Genomic DNA, 19,138 nt, shown 5'->3' with positions numbered 1-19,138 from the left:
TTCTCTTTGGAGATTCTACAGGAAACCCCGAGTGAAAAGGGCTTGAGTTCCAGCAAGGCCACCGTCTCACCTGTGGTCTCGGGCCAGCCCTCCAGCCCGCCTGAGACTCCATTCCAGGGTCTGGAAGATGAAACTGATAACACTTCCCTCGTTGTGCTGTGTGAGGATTTAATTAAATAACACCAGACTCACAGGAGCAGTGCCAGTCAGGCCTGGCAGGACGGGGGGACTGGAGAAGTGTCTCATGAAGGAGTGATTCCCAAGGGTGGGGAAGCCCAGGGCAGAGCCCACCCGGGCTGCTAGCAGCGGAGGTGGGGGGGGGCACTGACTCCAGGCCTGACACGGGACCCGAGAGGGCACTGCCAGACCTGGAGGTGAAGAGGGCTGCCTTGCAGGGACCATGACCTTGCGTGAAGGGCACCCAGCCTGCAGAGACACTGGCCGGCCCCCGTTCCCTCCTCCCTGCGTCCTTCCTGGCGGGCTGTGCTCCCTGCTGGGCAAGACCCCACGGGAGCCCCAGGGGTGTCCACGCAGGGCAGCTGCTGGGGACACAAGAGGATGCAGCCAGGTAAACTGTGGGGTGAATCAGAAGCCACCCAGCTCGGGAAGGGCTGAAGAAATGAGAACTACTGTGACAAGTCACTTCCAGTCCACATTAGATCCTTTCGAGCCTGGACCTTCTACATTTCCGGAGAGCAGGCATCTTTGTTTACCCACAAAGCACTAGTCACGTCCCGTGCACACACCACAGGCCACTCCATGTCTGCTGAACAGTAATCGCGTTCTGGAAAGGGCATGAAACAGGGACCGGGAGCAAACATAATACTCAGATTTAATGTCACGGAAACCACAGTAATAGTCAAAGAGGCTGGGTGTCGTGCGTTTAAGCTGTACATCATCGGGGGAGGTAAAATCGAAAACAAGAAGTTATGGCTTTATTCATTTCCTATTTTTCCTCCCCAAAGGAGTTGGCATCCGAGTACTTTTTACTCTCCTGTGGGCAAAATGACAGTGTAATTAACCAACAGCACTTGCAAATAAGTGACTACAAATTGCTCTGTGAACAGAGAGCTCACTCTGAGGCTGCTGTCTCTGGTGTCCGTGACTTTCTCTGAAGTTGTGAGGGCTTTTGCTGGTGGTGGGGGCTCTGGGTGGAGGAACGTCTGATGTATTTACAGTCGTCTGCGCCCTAGGGTCCTGGGGCAGCGGGGAGTGACGCACTCTTTGCAGGCAGCCCTGTCGGGGTCTGTTCCAAACCTGTCCCCGTGCTGTAGGTCTGGATTGATGGCTCGACGGCCAGTCAGACACTGTCCCATGCTCTGTGCGGTGACTTCATACGTGCACCTGTCAGCCCGTGAGGGGAATAATCTCTGCCTGTTGTTCCCCGGGAACTTGCCTAACCTGCTCTGTAAGGATTTTCAAAATGCCCCAAAGCAGCAGCTTTAATGTATTCGAAGCCCATGCCTGGTCAGACTCTTCTGGTTTCTGGTGAGCTGCTTGGAGAGACAGGGTAAGGCCGAGCTCACTGGACAGTGGGCAGAGCAGACAGGAAGGTCCGTCGGCCGAAGCAGGCTCACTTCCCATTAGCCTGCTCGGCCTGGTCCCAGACAAAGGCTTTGGGGACCAGCTGCCCCCAGGCCCCGGAATCTGCATTTTTACAGCTCCCAATTGAGGTGACACACAGCCTTGTTTTGGAAACAGGAGTCCTGGATGCAGGAGCAAAAAATATATTCAAAGAGGATTTAATCATAGAAAGGTCCTACCTTATAGTCTAAGAAACTGCTTATTTCCCACCAAAAACATGAACGAAATGTTACCTTTAGTTTATCTCGTTTCCGTAACAATTACCTTTATGCGAACATTTTTCAATACAGTGACATGTTACTACCTGTTTCTCCTTAAAACCTGGTAAGAAAACAAGTGAACTAAAAACTTTAAAATTTTTTTTCTGCCATCCAAAAGCAAATTATTTTCTTTATTTAGGACAATAATGGCCATAAACCTCCAGGAGAGCTTCCTTCTTATCTGCCTTCTGCAAACTCTGAGAAGAACTCCGCAGCAGGGACCCACCCTCTCCCTGGCCCCGGCCCCGCCCCGGCCCCGCCCCGCTGCTCTACACCCCGTCCCGGCCCCCGACCCCCTGCTCACTGCGGCTGAACTGTCAGCCTTCTGAGACCCTCTAAGGACCATGGTTCTGAAGAGGGCCTTTTGCAGTGCGGGCCTGGACTCCAAAGTCTGGTGGTGTCAGATGTAAGAGAGCCCATGGGGGCTTTGGTGCCAGGCCCACCTTCCCAGCCCACGCCGACCCCCGGGGGTCAGAGGAACATCCAAAAATCAAAGAATCCAGTGAGAAGTCTGTCCTGTGGAGCGTGGGGAGGTGCAGACAAGAATCCAGGCCTGATTTTAATCCTTAAATTCCCGGGGTCAATCCTTTAACCCTGTGTTTTTCAGAACCAAAACAAACAAACAAACAAAACCCTGCTAAAAACACAGCTTGGGGCTGGGCCAGAGAAATGCTGCAGGTGTGACCAAAAGTTTAAAAATTTGGAAGTGCTGGGGGGAGGGTAGAGCTCAGTGCTTAGCATGCAGCGGTCCTGGGTTCCATCTCCAGTACCGCCCTTAAAAAATTAATAAACAATTTTAAAAAAATTAGGTAGCGCTGGGTCTGTCTTGCCTCACAGCCCTGGTGTTTGCCTGCAGCTGGCCTGGAGGAGGGCGCCCGTGCCTGGGGTCAGAGGAAGAGCTGGTGGTTTCTGATCCTGCAAGGATTTCTGGGCTTTGTGCTTTTGTGTACTTAGCTTGTGTGCCCAAGGGCTGCGTGACGGAGGCCTGTTTATCATTTATTTACAACAAACTGTCCGCCTGGGGAGGTCCTCCCAGAAGTGGAGCCCAGCCTCGCCCTTCCTGCCTGTTGCGCCCCGCAGCGCTGCCTCCGTCCTCCCGGGACCGAGGACCGCACCCGGGCTCCGGGTCCACAGGGAGGGGGTGAAATCCCTCGAGCCCCGGCCAGCGGGAGGTCAGGGCCTGGAGCCTGCGCAGCTTCCTGAGGACCTGTGGTCGCTTCCTGATGCAGAAACTCACCTGGGGCCCCCTGACGCCCCAGCGTGGCACACAAGTGCCAAGAGGCGGGCGAGGCACCTGGAGGTGGCCCACCCCGCCCGACCCTACGGGAAGTTTTCTTTCTGCCCGGTGCTGGCAGCGAGCCCTTGGGTGACCTCATCCCCTGCTTGGGGCCGGTCCTGGAGGCTTTTGCCCCGCGTGTGCCAGTGCCTTGTGTGAAGGAGTTGTGCCAGGGAGACAGCAGTCCACACCTTGGCACATCGCGGGCACTTTTGCACACGTAGGAAAATAGTGCTGGTGACTGAGTGAGTGAGGCCCGAAAGGAGAAGACCTTCCAGGGTCCAGCGTGAGCCCCGTGGACACCCACCCTAAGTGGATCGAAAAGGTGGCTGCGGAGCAGACAGGACTCAGACCGCTGTCCCAGGATCCGGCTGTGAGGAGAGAAAATGGGAGGGGGACAGAGATCAGGGCAAGGCGGGCCGAGGGGAGTTCTAGGAGCACGTGGGAGGAATAAGAGCTCTGCTGATTTATGGGCTGCATTTCAGCGCATTGCTGGCTGTCGAGAGAACAAGCTATGTATCAGGCGAGGTTGGAAGCTTAGAGGCGGCCGGCTTCCCAGGATGAATCCTTCCACATCCACGTCCCAAGCAGATAAGGGAAGAGTTCTTTGTGCCGAAGTTTTAACAGTTGCTCAGGGTAAAAGCCCAGACAGAGGTGGAGATGGAAACACCTGTCCTCTGACCGAGAAGCCCGAAATCAACAGAACCGGACAACACAAGATCGTCGTGGACTTGAATAAACGCCTGTTCAGATTCCCACTGCTTTTTAACTTCTTCCCTCTCTTCACCGTGGGCTTTGCACGTGTACCCGGAGGCGCTGGCACTCTCAGCAGCTGTGCTTCTGACCAGAAGGTGAGTTCTGCACAGGGAGCTGTGGGCCGAGCTCTCCACAGCGCTGCTCGCTCAGTCCATCGCGATGCACCTATTCGTCTCCACGTGAGTTCCCGTCTGCCCAGAACTAAAGGACAAGGATTTTCCAGTGAGAAAATTCAAAAGATTTTTATATAATCTTGAAAGTAATCCGGGCAAGGGATTTCATTGGAACAAACTGCATTTGCAAAGCAAGGAAGGCTTTGAACAAAGGCTGCATTATTAAAATCCACTTAGTGGCTGCTTTGAAGGGACTAAAGTTTTTACTCGGGTTTTAAAGGTCTTGTGCATTTGTTTACAGCAAAAAAAAAAAAAAAAAAAAAAGAAGAAGAAGAAGAAGAATTCATACCACATTCTGCGCATACTTGTCCCATCAAATGGTCCTCTTCCTGGAGAGTTTCCTGCATGCCTACAGACACCAGTGTCCCTCCTCTCTGGAGCCCCACGAGCCTGGGCTAACTAACAGAACCACCTCTGCTTACCTGCCAAGTCACGCACGTCTCCCATCCAGACTGAGAGCGTCTGGAAGGCAGAGTTCTGTCTCATTCTCGTCAGTGGTCCCTGGGGGCCTGGAAAGAGCTCAGAATCCAGACAGGTTTTGTGCTACTTCCAGACCCCCCGGAGGTAGAGTTTGGATGCTGCAGTGTTGGGACTTATAAGACTTTCCAACTGTTTATGAGCATGACAGGACCATGGATTTGAAATGGGAGATGTAACAGAAGATCCAGGATGAACACAGTCATGTTATTACTTTAAGAGACTGCTGGTTTTAACAGTTCTCTGGAGAAACAGAAATTTTGCTGAGAAACAGGAGCAACAACTGTGGAGCCTTGTCTGGGGATACTGTAAGACTCTTGCAGGGGCTGGGGAACCGGGGTGAGAGAGGACAAGGAAATGACTATTATTGGTAGCGTGAAATAGGGGAAGATGATTAGAAGGGTCGGCGGCTGGAGAAAACATGGAAAACCATCCCTTCCTTGTAGATTTAGCGCAGGGTGGCCATGTGCCAGCCTCCAGACTCCCTTGCAGCTAGGATTGACCAGGTAACCCAGTTCAGCCAATTAGATGCAGGTGGGGCCACTGGGCAGGGCTTCCAGGAAAGCTCCTTAGAGGAGATGTAACTGCTGTCCACGTTTTTAAAATTGTTACTGAAGTACAGTCTGTTTACAATGTTGTGTTAATTTCTGTTGTACAGCATAGTGATTCAGGTATACATATATATACATATATATATTCCTTTCCATATTCTTTTTCATTATAGGCTATTTCCAGGTATTGAATATAATTCCCTGTGCTGTACAGCAGGACCTTGTTTATCTATTTTATATATAGTTGTGTATATCTGCAAGTCTCAAGTTCCAAATTTATCCCTGTACTCCCCCCTTCCCACCCTGGTAACCATTGGTTTGTTTTCTATGTCTGTGAGTCTGTTTCTGTTTTGTAAACAAGTTCATTTGTGTCTTTTTTTTTCTTTAAAGATTCCACATATAAGTGGTATCATATGGTATTTTTCTTTCTCTTTCTGGCTTACTTCACTTAGAATGATAATCTCCAGGTCCATCCATGTTCCACAAATGGCATTTTTAAAATTCTTTTTTATGGCTGAGTAGTATTCCATTGTGTGTATGTGTGCGCGCGCATGCGCACGCACACCACATCTTCTTTATCCAGTCATCTGTTGATGGACATCGAGCTTACTTCCATGTCTTGACTGTTGTAACTGGTTCCACACACCACTTTGATTTTTGCCCTGTGCCCTTCACTCTCCTTCCCAGGACACAGAGCTGGTAGTCAGAGGTGGGAATGGTCTTGCCAATTACATTATGATCCCGCTCACGTCAGCCTTGGGTGTGTGTGTGTCTCCCAGTTTCCTGTTACAGGAGAAAAAGGAACTTCTGCTGAGTTAGGCGGGCCCGCCAGGTCTTCGGGTCTGTGTGGCCACTGGAGGTGGTCCTGTTTACGCCGCCCTGTGCGAGAAGGACGCTGGACGAGAGCCAGTGGCCTGTGTTCTCGCTCTGGCTCTGGTCCTTACTTATTTATTGTGGGACCTCAGGCGAGTTGCCCAACTCTCCTCAGTGCCGTTGCTTCACACGTGGCCCTGGGGATAGAATTACAGTCTTGACAGCTCACAGGCTATGCTGGAGACCAAAGATCATTTGAAAACACTTTGAAAGCATAGGAAGTTTTATCCAAATATGACACCTTATTAATACCAGTACTAAGAACGTTCAGCAAGGCCAGGCTCAGGGGAAGACATTCAGAACACGTGGTATTGGGAATTCAAAGTATAGGAGAGGCCGCTCCCACAAGGGGAGAATTCTTAGAAGTCAGGTCAGAACTCACTTGTTTTTTTTTTTGTTTGTTTTTTAATTTTTTAAACAACTTTATCGTGGTATAATATCTGTATAGTAAATGACTTATTTCAGATGTACAATTTGATGAATTTGGATAGATGTCTATACCCATGAAACCACCACCACAGTCGAGACCTAATATTCACGCCACTCCCCAAGAGGTGCGAGCCTCGAGCTCCCCATTTGTCCATTCCCACCCACTTTCCCCCCGGTAGCCGTAAGTTTAGAACTCTCTTGTGTTTGTGCCCTCTGCTGTGACGAGACGCTCACCACAAAGCAGGCGCTGACAACCTGGTGTGCTTGAAAGCAGAGGCAGAAACCGGTACCTGCAAATGTCAGGGGCAGGACTCGGTGTAGAGCTTACCTGATGGGAATGGAGCAGCGTGACAGGGAGTCCTGGGAACCTGGGCAGGTGAGAGGCAGAGGAGGAAGTTGCCGAAAGGCTTAACTAGCCAGCTGAGGACTGGCCCGAGGCCTCAGGGACCCCTGCAGGGCCGTGGGCAGGAAAGGGGGATGTAAAGAGAATGCTGTCCCAGAGGTACAAGCTGACAAGGGGTATCTAGACGCTAGACTGAGCCGAGAATGGGGTAAGTTGGAAGGGAGGTTATAGCTAACATTTGCATATGGATTCACAGCCTACGAAACTGTGCTGGATGAAAAGTGACCTGTAACAGGGGGGAGGTGGTTGCGGTTGGACCTGCTGTGGCTCAGCTCTGCCGCTGAAAGTCACTGATGGGCCCCAATCATGCTCTTTGTTCTTCCGGTCCTGATCTTGGGCCTCTGTTCTACAACAGGCCTTCTGCCTCACCCTGGACTCCAGTTTTATCAAATAATCCCTGTGCCTGAGTCCCTGGATTGGCCACTGGCCAATCACTGCAGGCCCTTTTGACCAGGAACCTTCCTGTGACCCCCAGTCCACTGGCAGGGGCCTGGCCAGCCCGGCAACTTCCCTGAGACTCTCTGCCTGCTTGCATCTGAGAACATGTCCCAGTCCCAGAGTCCCCGCACGCGGTCTGTCCACCTCCTCTTGAACCAAGGCCCTGGATGCTCTTAGGGGGACCATCTCAACCTCGGTGTGAGGAGGAGATATTTAGAAACAGCACGGAACTTGGAGGGGATCCAAAAAGCAGAGAGGGCCCCGGTCCCAATTCCCATTTGTCTGCTGTCTTAGGAGAGAGATGCCACGAGGGCAATGGCTTCATGGCCTGTAAGTGGTGGCTGGGAAGGGAGATCCAGAAACTTCTGTCACATTGGGGTGTGCAGCTGGGCAAGGAGAGCTGGTGAGACAAGGAGGACACAGCACACGTGGACGGCACCACGGAGGCGAGGGCAGGAGCCGGTGTCCACGGTGGACTGTGACATCTTCCCAGGGCACAGGTGGCCCCACCCCTATAACCAGAGACCTAGGGGGCTGAGGACACGGGGCCTGTGCAGACCAGCCGTAGCACAGAGACCAACCATCCCCGAAAAGGCTCCTCATGCCCAGATGCTGTGCAGGGAAAGACTGAATACTTGCCCCAAAGTGTTGGAGTTAACCTGATGGGCACTGTCTAAAGCCACAATAACTCCGCTAATTCTCTGTCTTCCTCTGAGTGAAATAGTAGCTCCTGGCACATTTGAGATCCATTACAGGAAATAGTGTTATATTTCTGCGACCTTGTATGTGAATTTTAATGCCAGCACTGGTCGCTTCAGGAGGGTTCATTTCATTGGTCACAGGGCAACCAGAGGGTCAGAAATGGAACGAGACACCCCTGTGGAGGCGGGGCGGGCGCTAGGCAGACGGAAGGCGGAGGAAGGATAGCAGGCCGTGCAGCTGCCACACAATAGCCAGAGGAGGCAACAGGTGGCAGGTGGGCCAAGAGGTGCAGCGGGTTCCAGAACAGGCGGGGAGGCCAGACGGAGAGCTCTGGAGATGTGAGCAGACGGCTAGGCGGGAAGGCCGGCGCCACGCGCAGCACTAGGGCCAGAGCCCTGCAGAGGAAAAAGGCCAGAGGAAGCAGAGATCTGGCCCGAAGGTGCAAGCAAGCAGAAGCTAGGGGAGAAACCCCGATTTCCTACTTGTCACCCACTATCCTCGCCATGCGTGGGGCCAACATTCCCTCCTGAGCCGGCAAAGTATAAAGGCTCAGGCCAGTGGTCTTTATGGCCTCAGGAAAGCTTTACTCATTGTTGGGGGTTGAACTGTGTGTCCCCCAGACTCCATACGCTGCAGCCTCAACCTCCAGAACCTCAGAAGGTGACCTTCTTTGCAAATAGGTTTGTTGCAAAAGTAATCACTTAAGGTGAGGTCGTTAGGCGGGCCGCAGTCCAAGGAAGGGGAAATTCAGACGCAGAGATACGCACACGCAGACGGAAGGTGACTGGCGGAAAGAGACAGGGGAGAAGCCAGCATCCACAGGCCAAGGAGGCAGGCCAGGGGGCCCAGCTCTGCGGAAGCCTTGAGCTTGGACTCCCAGCCCCCAGAGCTGTGAGCACACACTCTTCTGTTGTTCTGTTTGCAGACCTTTGTTGTGGCAGCCGTAGCGAGCTCATACACACATCATCATCCAAAAAAAAAAAAGCTGCTTTCCCATCTTTCCCTGGATTTGCCAATGATTGGGTAGGAGGCAGAGCATCAATTTTAAAGAAATATGTGTTTTTCATGGAGGTTTAAAGGCTGTATGCCCTATAAAATCCTGTTTGTTCGGGGTTAGCATAATCTCCTAAATTAGGAGTTGGATTCCTTCTGCAAAGACTGTTAGTCAAGACTGACAATTCTCTCCTGTGCTTCACTGTCACACTTTAACACAATCCATTTTCCCCAACCAGGAGCTTTTGCTAATCTCAGAATCACTGCTGGTGAGGGACCAGAGTGAGATGATAATGGTATTTACTAAGGGTCCTCCGGGGAGATTGACTTGCCCGCCTTGAGGCCAGTGTTTTCATCTCCACAAATGTTTGCAAATCTAGTGCAATCTGAAAGAAAATGGGGTTGAATCACTTAGTAGAACAAAGTCAGCCAGAAAGAGAAAGAAAAATACCAGATGATTTCACTTACGTGTAGCAGCTAAAAAAAAGACACAAATGAACTTACTTACAAAACAGAAACAGACTCACAGACATAGAAAACAAATTTATGGTTGTCAGGAGGGAAGCGGGTGGGAAGGGATAAATTGGGAGTCAGAGATTTGCAGATACTAACTAATCTATGTAAAATAGACGAATAATAAAGCCTTCCTGTACAGCACAGGGAACTATATCCAATAACTTGTAATAACCGATAAGAAAAAAGAATATGAAAAGGAATTCACATACGCATAACTGAACTGCTGTGCTGTGCACCAGAAACTAACACAACGTTGTAAACTAACTCTACTTCAATTGAAAAAAAAGGAAAGCAGGGGCTGGGATACTTCCTTTAAATGAATCTTTGATCTCCTGAGCACAAAGCGTTCACTTTCCTGAGCCAAATGGAGATCCCCTGGCTGCCCCTGAACAGCCGCCCGCCTCGGAAGCCGCTCAGAGGGCATTCTGCGCAGCAGGGCTGCTGTGTGGGAGGGCAGTTTCTCCTAAGCAGATGATTAACAGGAAATGATTTGTCTGAGGTTCTGAGTGGTCCTTCACAGCCAGGCCACAAAAATTCCTTATTTTTAAATAAACAATTATGGGCAGAAATAACTAGAAAATAACTCAGAAAATTCCGATTCCAGAGCTCGCAGAGCCAGATGGACGGGCTCAGGGCTCACAGTGGCCACCATGGTTGCTGGCCTCTGGGCTGGACAGGGAACCCGCGGGACAGGGCTGAACTTAAAGACGTCTTACTCCCTCACAGTAGGCCTGCAAGAAGTATTTGTTTAAGGAATGCCAGCTGGATTCAGGTGCAGATCTGTGTGGCTGATGGAAATTGGATGAAATATGCTGTTACTCATGAGAGAGTGCCCGTGGGTCAGAGGCAGGTCTGTGTGCTTGGTGACTGCCGTGTGAATCTGGCCAGAGCACTTCACCTCCTCCAGCTTCGGTGTCTTCATCCGTGACCTGACTGCTAAGGGTCCTCCAACTTTGAGAAGGTCAGTGTGCTGACTTTCCCAGCATCACCGCGAACTCCAGCGAGAAGACCGGTTTCTGGTCCTGGGTCTGCCTCACTCAGCCCGGGGGCCTGGGTCTCGCTGCCTCGTGTTTCTGAGCCTCATAACATGAGGAAGATAGAACTGGCCTCGGGGATTTCTGTGAGAAAGTCATCTTACAACAGGGAAAACATCTTCGCCTTTAAAGAGTTGTAGAATGTGGTGTGTGTTGTGGATTGGAAATAAGACCTCTTTAAGTTCAGCTTAAGTGTTAGCAGGAAGGGATATTAGGTGAGAACAATACAGTCAAGAAGTGATGTTAAGTGTTATCAAGAAGTGCACGTGCTCTCAGACTTGACTTTGAGAAATCTGTGTGCCTCGTCAGAGAATCAGAAGGTCAGAGAGGCCGGGAACTAAATGCCATATTTTATGAAGTCTGACACCCAGTGATGGGTCTGACTTGACTGTTACTGGGTGTTCTTGAGATTTTACTCTGTTTCTTTTGAACCTGATCAGAGGCCCGGAGGTGACTGTGAAAGTATTCCTGAACAAGTGTTGACAGATTGTTTCTCAGTGGGGCTTCCCCTACCAACACTGGGGTCCGTCAGTTTTCCCGCAGCTGGACCTGCACTGACTGTTGACGTGACGTTGAATTTTGCTCCTTGAAAAAAACCACTGTACACTAGTGTTATACTGTGCGTTTCTTTCATAAGTTGCAAGGTTGACTGTTTCATTTCCTGTGGCTGTTTAATAGTTGTTTATATTTTTTGTCATAAAACATCTTTTAACGTCCTTTATCTGTTGGAATATTCACAGATTTAGCATCTTCTTTAATAATATACTGTGTTAATTTCCTGGGAGTTCCATAACAAATTACTGTAAACCAGGTGCCTTAGAGCAACATAAATGTGTTCTCTCACAGTTCCGGAAGCCAGAAGTTTGAATTAAAGTGTCAGCAGAGCCAGGATCTCTCCGAAGGCTCCAGGGGAGGGTGTTTCCTTGTTTCTTCCAGCTTCTGCTGGTTCCGGGCAATCCTGGTGTCCTTGGCTTTTAGAGACATCATTCCAACCCCTGCCTCTGTCTTCACCTGGTCTTTTCCTTGTGGGTCTGCATCAGAATTTCCCTCTTCTTACAAACACACCAGTCAGATTGGAGCCCAGCCTAATCCAGTATGAGTCAGACCTCATCTTAATTTGACTGCATCGGTAAGGACCCTCGTTCCAAATAAGGTCACATTCACAGGGTTAGGACTTCAATCAATTTGGGGAGGTGGGACCTTTCAGCCCATAATGATACTTAAATAGAAATGTGAGCAGGACATTCTTCTGATGGGGAAGGAACCAAAAACTGGCAGGTGAGTGTTCTAATCTCAGAGGAAAGTCTGTGTAAGTTTATTCACATCTGTTACATCCAGATACTGCAGAAAGCCGTGTCTTCCAAAATTTTAAATTTTGATTTTAAAAACAAATTAGTTATGATAGTTTCAGAATACCAGTTGCTAACCCCCGGAACTCTAAAAATAAACCCTGGCAATCTGGAAAGGCAAAAAAGCACATTCTACAAGGAGTCAGGTGCTCTACGTTTTCCTGGTCCTGGTGCTGCTCGGCTCTGTGACTTGGAACAGTTTACTTGATTGGCATAACTATTCTTGTTCCAGAATCTATAGACCACGGTTAAGGCTCTTTCCAATTCTAATAACCTGAGGCTGCAAATGCATGATAAGTCCACCTGCTTCCGTTTTCACAGGCATATTTGAAGGGGTAAATGGCTCTTGAATTTTATGTTGGGTGTACACAAGCCTAGTGGTTTAGGTTGAAGTTAGTTTGCATTCAAACCATTGTTCCCCTTGAACACCGCACTGGATTCAGGGAAGGTCAAGAGATCTGACCGGTGCTGCGATGCTGAGACAGTCAGTCCACACTTTGTTCTCCCTATGGGAAGAGAGGATATTTTCAAGCTGTAAAAGGCTCATTGATGTTGGAAGTGAAACCAGTGATTCAGTTATAGGGTTTTCATCTTCAAAGCCCTTTAGAAGCAAGAGGTTTGGTGGGACCTGGGGTAAGAGGCTCCGGAACCCAAAACAAATAGGGTCAGAAGTAGCAGCAGAACTCGTTGGATCCAGAGCCAGCCTCTCTGCCGAGGTCAGACGTTCTTGTTCAGAAGTGTGGCTTTGTGTGCTTCTGTCTGTGTGGGGGACCTTCTGAGACAGCCCTCTGTGGTTTATTAGGCTGTGGGGACTAAAATCCAGCTACGTATTGTTTGTGAATCTCTGCAGTTCACTCAAGAGAAAAGCCAAGAATGATACTATGACGAGGGGGTGGGTTCACAAAATGTGGGTTAATTTTCAGCCTTTTTACTGAGGAGCTCTTTCCTTCTCCGACAGTCCTCTGCCACACTTGAAACACAATCACTAAAGCTTCTCTGTTTCATAGGAGCTTGAAGAGGAGTGTTGAGAATTAATATTTTCAAAGTTAATTTCTTGAGGGTTCTGAGAAATTCTAGTGAAGGTCACTTTTTAACGTTGGGCCACGGTAATGCTTTAGAATTTTCCACCACTTTCTGCTGTCCTGTACATTCTAGTCACCCTTGACTCGTGAACATGTCATGAGATTTCACAAGCCCACTCTCCCTTCTGTACCTGACAAACTCCTACTCATTCCTCAAAGCCTTACTTGATTTCTCCAGCTGGGCTAATCCTTCTCTCTCCCATGTTCCAAAAATACTTTGCAGGTTCCTCTGTTACAGAGGTTTTCAGTATAATTTGACTAATTAATTAGGGCGGTCTCTGCTGGAATATTTGGAATATGAGTACTGCAGGAGGGTTGGTCTGCATTCTGTATCGTTGTATCCAGGAGGGCTTAATGGATATTTGTTACATGGTCAGAAATACAGCAACCTTTGCCTTTTGTATCCCTAACTGTGAGGCCTCCCAGGGGTAAGAACAGCAGATCCAGATGTACCATGAAGTGAACATTGTCCTTTTTTTCCCAAATTCATCACTTTGAGGGCGATAATGGGCTGTTTCAAGAGCACACTAACCACCACTTTGGGCAAGTCTGGTATTTTCTTTTTCTTCAAAACTGCTATTTAACCTGAGCTGGCCAATGGGGTGTTCGGCCTCCACACAGCTGTTTATCCCCTGGCTCAGGCATCCTAGAGGAACCCTGCAGAAACAACACCTTAGAAACAGTGTTTCCAAGAATGAGCTAACAGTGCCTTAGAAACACTCTACAGAAGCCCCCAGCTTGTGTGATTATAGAAAGTAGACCAGGCAGCATTTTCTCCCCCCCCCCACCCCCACTTTTCACTAGAAACAATCCTGCAGGTTTTGTTTTTTTTTTCTCCCAATGTTGATTTACAGTCCTGAGGTCAGAGCAGTTTTGGACAGTGTTAATCATTTGTAGGAAAAAAATTTTTTTTCAGGCTTTACATTAAAATAATTTTAGACTGACAAAAATGTGATAAAAGTAGGGGAGAGTTCCTGTGTCCTTCCCCAGCTCCCCTGTGGTGTTGACCTGGTCAGCGACCCGAACCAGGACGCACACGGCACAGTGCTCCTCACTCACCCATGGGCGTTAGTGGGAATTCGCCGTTTCTCCCACTAATACCCTTTCCTGGATGCAAAAAAGGGATATTAGTGGCAGAAACTAATTTTGTTTCAAACTAAACTGTGTTCCTCAAACTGTTACTTTTCGTTGGTCCCCGTGCCTTTCATGACCTTGACAGTTTCAAAGAGCCTCAGTCAGTTATTCCCTCAGTTTGTATTTGTCTGAGGTTTTCCCATGTTTAGACCCAGGTTACGCATTTTGGGCAGACCCACAGAAGAGATGCCACGCCCTTCTCAGTATTTGTAAACAATGTTCACATTGGCTTTTTGTGTGAGTGTTGGAATTTGCTCCTTAGAATATAATCAGGGGAGGGGAGAGTATATATCAGGGGTGGAGCCTGTGCATAGCAGGCGCGAGGTCCTGGGTTCCATCCCCAGCACCTCCGTTAAAAAAAATTAATAATAGAAATTTTAAAAAAGATAAGAACTGACACGTAAATTGGTGTGATAATTAATGTAGAGGAATGTAGCCTACAAATCACCTCTAAAATGTTACTTTAGATTACATCATTACAGGACGTGTGCAGGAAAAAACTACCCACAATTTTCTTACTTGCCCATAGGTCTTTTTTAAATGCCATGATTCCATCATGCGTTCCGTTAGCATGTCCCCTGCGTTAAAGCACCCTCGCTGCAGCGGGCCGCGTGCTGCACAGCGCCCTAGACGCTCCCATCCCACAGGTGAGCCGGCCTTTGTTTTCTCCTCCCCTTGATTTTGAACATTTTCTCAAGTTCCTCCTTGGAGAGCCTTACTGGGACAGAAGAGATTTTCTTCCTAGAAAGCTGTGCATTCCACGTGGAAATGGAGGGAAGGAAAGTTTTGGTGATTCTTGAGCTGTGGCAATAGATTCTTCTCGCAATAGATTCTTCTTGCAATAGACCTCTAGGTGAACTTACTCTTTTCATATCACTTGTAGGAAGGTAAATGGATACACTGTTTTGGAAAATATATTTGGCAGTAGTAAATAAAAATGAACCTAAGCAAATCCCATGACCTAGCTGGGGACACTGTTTAGCGGGTCCTTCTCTCTTCCTGAGGGCGGCCCGCCATCACAGTCCCTCCAGATCCAGGTGTGAGAGCATCCCTCTCACTGAGTGCCAGGGAGGGCCTGGCCCCCGACGCTGGCATGGGCTCATCCCTACTCTCCCGTCCTGTGGGCCTCCGGGCCCCATTCCTGGGCAAGGAGCAAGGAAAACTCCCTCCGCTTTTCCCCCAGTAGATACTTGTGTGTGAAAATAATTTTGATGCATGCCAAACATAATTCATCCTAGGAAGCTTAAATTAGAGAGGTGCCTGCTCCAATAAACTGTAGAATTGAAGGCAGCCAATCCTGCTTATCCATTCTAACCAATAAAACAGCCACCACTTACTGAGCTCTTACCACATACCGGGCACTGAGCTCAGACTTCACACATGTTATCAACTTCATCTTCACCCCAGAGCTTCGCAGATAAGGAGGAAGGGCTGGGAGGTTAAGTGGTTTTCCCAAGCCAGGGCTGGAGTGGAAGACACTGGGCTCTCTACCATCCCCCACCGCCTCCCACCTTTACAACCACTTAAGAAACAAGACACTGGAGACCAACAGATGGAGATAAAGATGTCAGTGGTATTGCCAATGAAGTCAGTTGGAGATTGTGACTGTAGGTCTGAGAAAATTTCTTGCTAATGTATAAGTGTCCCTCTGCCCCCAGCCAGGTTGGGCATGAAAGATAATGCACTTCATGAGCTGCTTTGAGGCTCTAAGTAGAGAATGAATGTAGAGGACGTAGCATGTTAAGGGCTCAGAAAGTATTCAAGAGGGACACATAATTTTGGAGATGTTATCATGTGAAAAGAGTGCACCACAGACTTGGTGACATTCTGGTAGTTGCTGTCTGCACTGGTGGTGGAATGGCTCTTTGTGAAAGCTCTGGATTGGCTTTCTAGCAGAATTAGAGTTTAAGCTCCTAGTCAGAGTTGGGTACCAGCAGATCACCAAGAGGAAAAAAGTTCAAATAAACCTTTGGAAGTTCCCATGTGTAGGGAAGGTCGAACGCAGATGTCAGCTTTGTTTGCAGGGCAGTGAGTGATGGCTGGTCCCGTGGGCAGAGAGGGGTCACTGTGGGAGGCTTCAGCCTTTTTACTCAGAAGCCACAATGAGATTCCCCATGGAATGATGGAAGCTGAAAGAAACAGAGATCACTGGTCCATATCGCACATTGAACAGATCAGAAAAGTGAGAGCTGGAGAAGTTTGGTGATTTATTTCCTATCAACTAGAATGGATGCTGTAGAGTGCCCAGTCTCTCGGTGTCAGATCAGGGTTTTTTCTCTTGACACATTCTGCCCTGCTCCAACAAGTTAATAATCTAAAACCAGAAATATCTTTTATCCCAAGAGCTCGAGTCCCACTAAAACCAAAGTCCCACTAAAACCGTTTTTTTTTTTTTTAAAAAAGGACGGGAACTAATAATGTACGTATGTGCGAAGATATCAGGAGTTTTATATGGGCTAAAGTTTGATGTTTTCCAACCAATCCAGAGTGGGAGGTTTCCTTTTTCACCGAAGAGGAGGCTGAAATTCAGAAATGTAAAGGGCTAGCCCCGATCATAGGTATCAGGGAAGCAGGTGCCTCTGGGCCAAGTCTTTACAACTCTCTGTTTATCTGAGAGGCACTGCCTGTAAATATTAATAATAATCTCCAAGCAGGCAGAAATAATCCTTCGAGACTCGGATTTTTTAAAATAGAGTAATCAAAAATATCTCCTCAGATGTGTGTTGATTCTAAAGAGATCATTTAAAAACTCTCAGTTTTGCCTTTGATAGTCTTTTCTTAAAAAAATACTGAAGTAGGTTTCATTTGTAACATGTATGAGAGCTTCAAGCAGGTTTTGTTAAAGTTATTTCAATAAAATGGAATATTTGATATCAGCCCTTCATGCTGTCTCTAAATTTTTCCATTGTTTATGTATAGAGTATGTTTCTGCTTTAAATAAATATATATATACTCATTATCAAAAATTTGAGGAATTTGAATAAAGATCCAAAGAATAAGACTTTGCCCGTATTTCCACCACCCAGAGATACTTGCCATTAATATTGTGGTGTGTGTGCTTTGATTAAGAGGGTGTTTCTCAGAGCAGTTTTAGGTTTATAGAAAGACTTGAGTTGAAAGGAGCATTCTCTCAACCCCAGTTTCTTATACTGACGTCTTGTGTCAGGGTGGCATGTTTGTTGCTATCGATGAGCCAATATTGATATGCTATGTATGATAAATGAGTTTACATTAGGGTTCACTCTTTGCATCCTACGTTCTGTTCTGTGGGCTTTGACAAGCACATGATGACATGAGTCCACCATCTGAGTATCATACAGAATAGTTTTTTCACTATTTAAAACAGCATGTATAGAATTAATTTTGGCTTTTCATTGGGTAATTTAATATTTTTATAACTTAGTTTAAAAATAGTGGTTATTCTTTGATTATTAAAGTAACACATGTTTATAATAATAATGCTGGCACACGTAACCACTCAAATGAATCATCTAAAACACGGCAGTTTTTAAAAGAATGTGTTTATTTTATGAGTTCCATTAGCTGCAGATCAGGAAACAATCTCGGAGCGTTCGTGGCTCAGATTGCGGCGCGGGGGTTTGCCTCGCGTCTGCGGTTTTCTCTTGAATTAACCATTGATCCTCGAGCCACGCGGGAGAGGTGAGAGTTCTGAGTGGGGGTCACCCAGGCGGACTACGTGAGACCTGCTCTAGGTCCTGGGGAGGTGGACCCAGGGTTTCCTTTGCTTGGAAAAGCGCAGCCTGTGTCTCTTCGCCTGGAGCAACCACCTCCTGGGCAGAGGTGGGGCAGGGGCAGGGGTGGGGGTGGTGCCCGGGAGGCACGGCAGCTCCTCCCGCCCGGGGCGAGGCTGGGAGCTCGATGGGGTGGGGGCAGCCGGGCTTAGGGGACCCAGGCGGGGATGCTGGTATAGGGGAGTCGCTGGGGGTGGAAGGAAGGGAGCGGGGTTGGGGGTGTAGCTGAGGGGAAGAGGAGCCAGAGTGGGGGCAAGTGTCGAAGCACCGGGGAGGTGGTTGGGGGATGTCCCAGTAGTGGGTGGGGGTGGGGGTAGGGGTGGCGATAGGGAATGGCCAGGAGGATGGTGGGGGCAGCCTGGCTGGTGGCACTGCGGCCTGGGGGCGGGGAGGGCGGGCCGAGGGCGTGGTCTTGGGGGTTGGAGAGAGACCCAGGCAGGCGGCATGGTCTGAAGGGATGAAGGGAGAGCCGAGCCAGGGGCGTGGTCTGGGGGCCGGACCCCGGGCACAGCCTGAGGCGAGGAGGGAGCCAGCCGTGGGCGTGGCCTGAGGCGCGGAGTGCGTGTCAGATGGGCGTGGCCTGGGTCGAGCGGGGGCGTGGCCTTGGCCGGGCGGGAGCGGCGGGCGGGCTTCAGCGCCGCACTCCTCCCGCCCAGCCAGCCGCCCGCCGGAGGCCGCGCACCAGAGCAGAAGCGCCTCCAAGAGCCCGGCGTGCTTGGAGCTGCGCGGCACCGGGACCGGCCTTGAGTCGCCGGGACGTCTTGGATCCGCCGACTTCGGAGGCTCCCCTGGGCCGGGCCGCGGTAGGTGCGGCTGCGCCGGGGCTCGGGGCGGGCGGGTGACAGGGCGGGGAGCCCGGAGCCCAGGCAGCGAAGGTGGCCCCGACGCCGGCCTCGGAGCCCGAGCGCCGTGTCCCCTGTGTGCGCTCGCGGCGCGGCCCGGCCGCCTGGGGGTCCCCAAACCGGAGCTCGGGCTGCGGGACGGACAAAGGCGCGGGTCCCCCGCGCCGCCCAGGGGATGCGGTGGAGAACTTCCTCCCAAGCGAGTTTCTCCCTGGGTCCCCTGGCCTCCTTTCTGGAGAAAGGCGGCGGGACCCTGCGTCCGGCGTCTCTGAACTGGACGGAGTGAGCGCCAGGACTGGTTCGCTTCCACTTGTGGCCGGCGAGGTGGGGGCGCCCGCGCCCCGGTCCCTGAGGACACGCACCAGCGCTGCGCCCACGTCCGGGGACTCAGGTGACCCGGGCTGGCGGGCCACCATCTGGCTGTGCCCGAGCAAACCTACCCTCCGTCCAGGTGAGGAAAAACAAACCACACCAACCAACCAGACAAACAAAACTCTGTCGGTCAGTTGCTTCC

The 19,138-nt window shown here is 49.8% G+C and overlaps 1 protein-coding gene across 4 annotated transcripts in view; it reads left to right on the top strand.

Moving 5' to 3' along the window:
- SPATA13 (spermatogenesis associated 13) overlaps window positions 1–19,138 on the top strand; it is a 183,609-nt gene that overhangs the window by 60,911 nt on the left and 103,560 nt on the right. For 2 of the 4 annotated variants that reach the window (XM_074377931.1, XM_074377930.1), the window contains exon 1: window positions 18,337–18,585. The exons of the other annotated variants lie outside the window; for them this stretch is intronic. In XM_074377931.1, the coding sequence (XP_074234032.1) occupies window positions 18,352–18,585 (234 nt within the window). In that variant the 5' untranslated portion in view covers window positions 18,337–18,351. Of the gene's footprint in view, window positions 1–18,336; window positions 18,586–19,138 lie in introns of those variants that run through there. 4 annotated transcript variants of the gene reach the window in all.

This window comes from Camelus bactrianus, chromosome 14 (genome assembly GCF_048773025.1).
Source record: "Camelus bactrianus isolate YW-2024 breed Bactrian camel chromosome 14, ASM4877302v1, whole genome shotgun sequence".
NCBI lineage: Eukaryota > Metazoa > Chordata > Mammalia > Artiodactyla > Camelidae > Camelus > Camelus bactrianus.
This window is presented reverse-complemented; position numbering and strand designations above follow the sequence as displayed.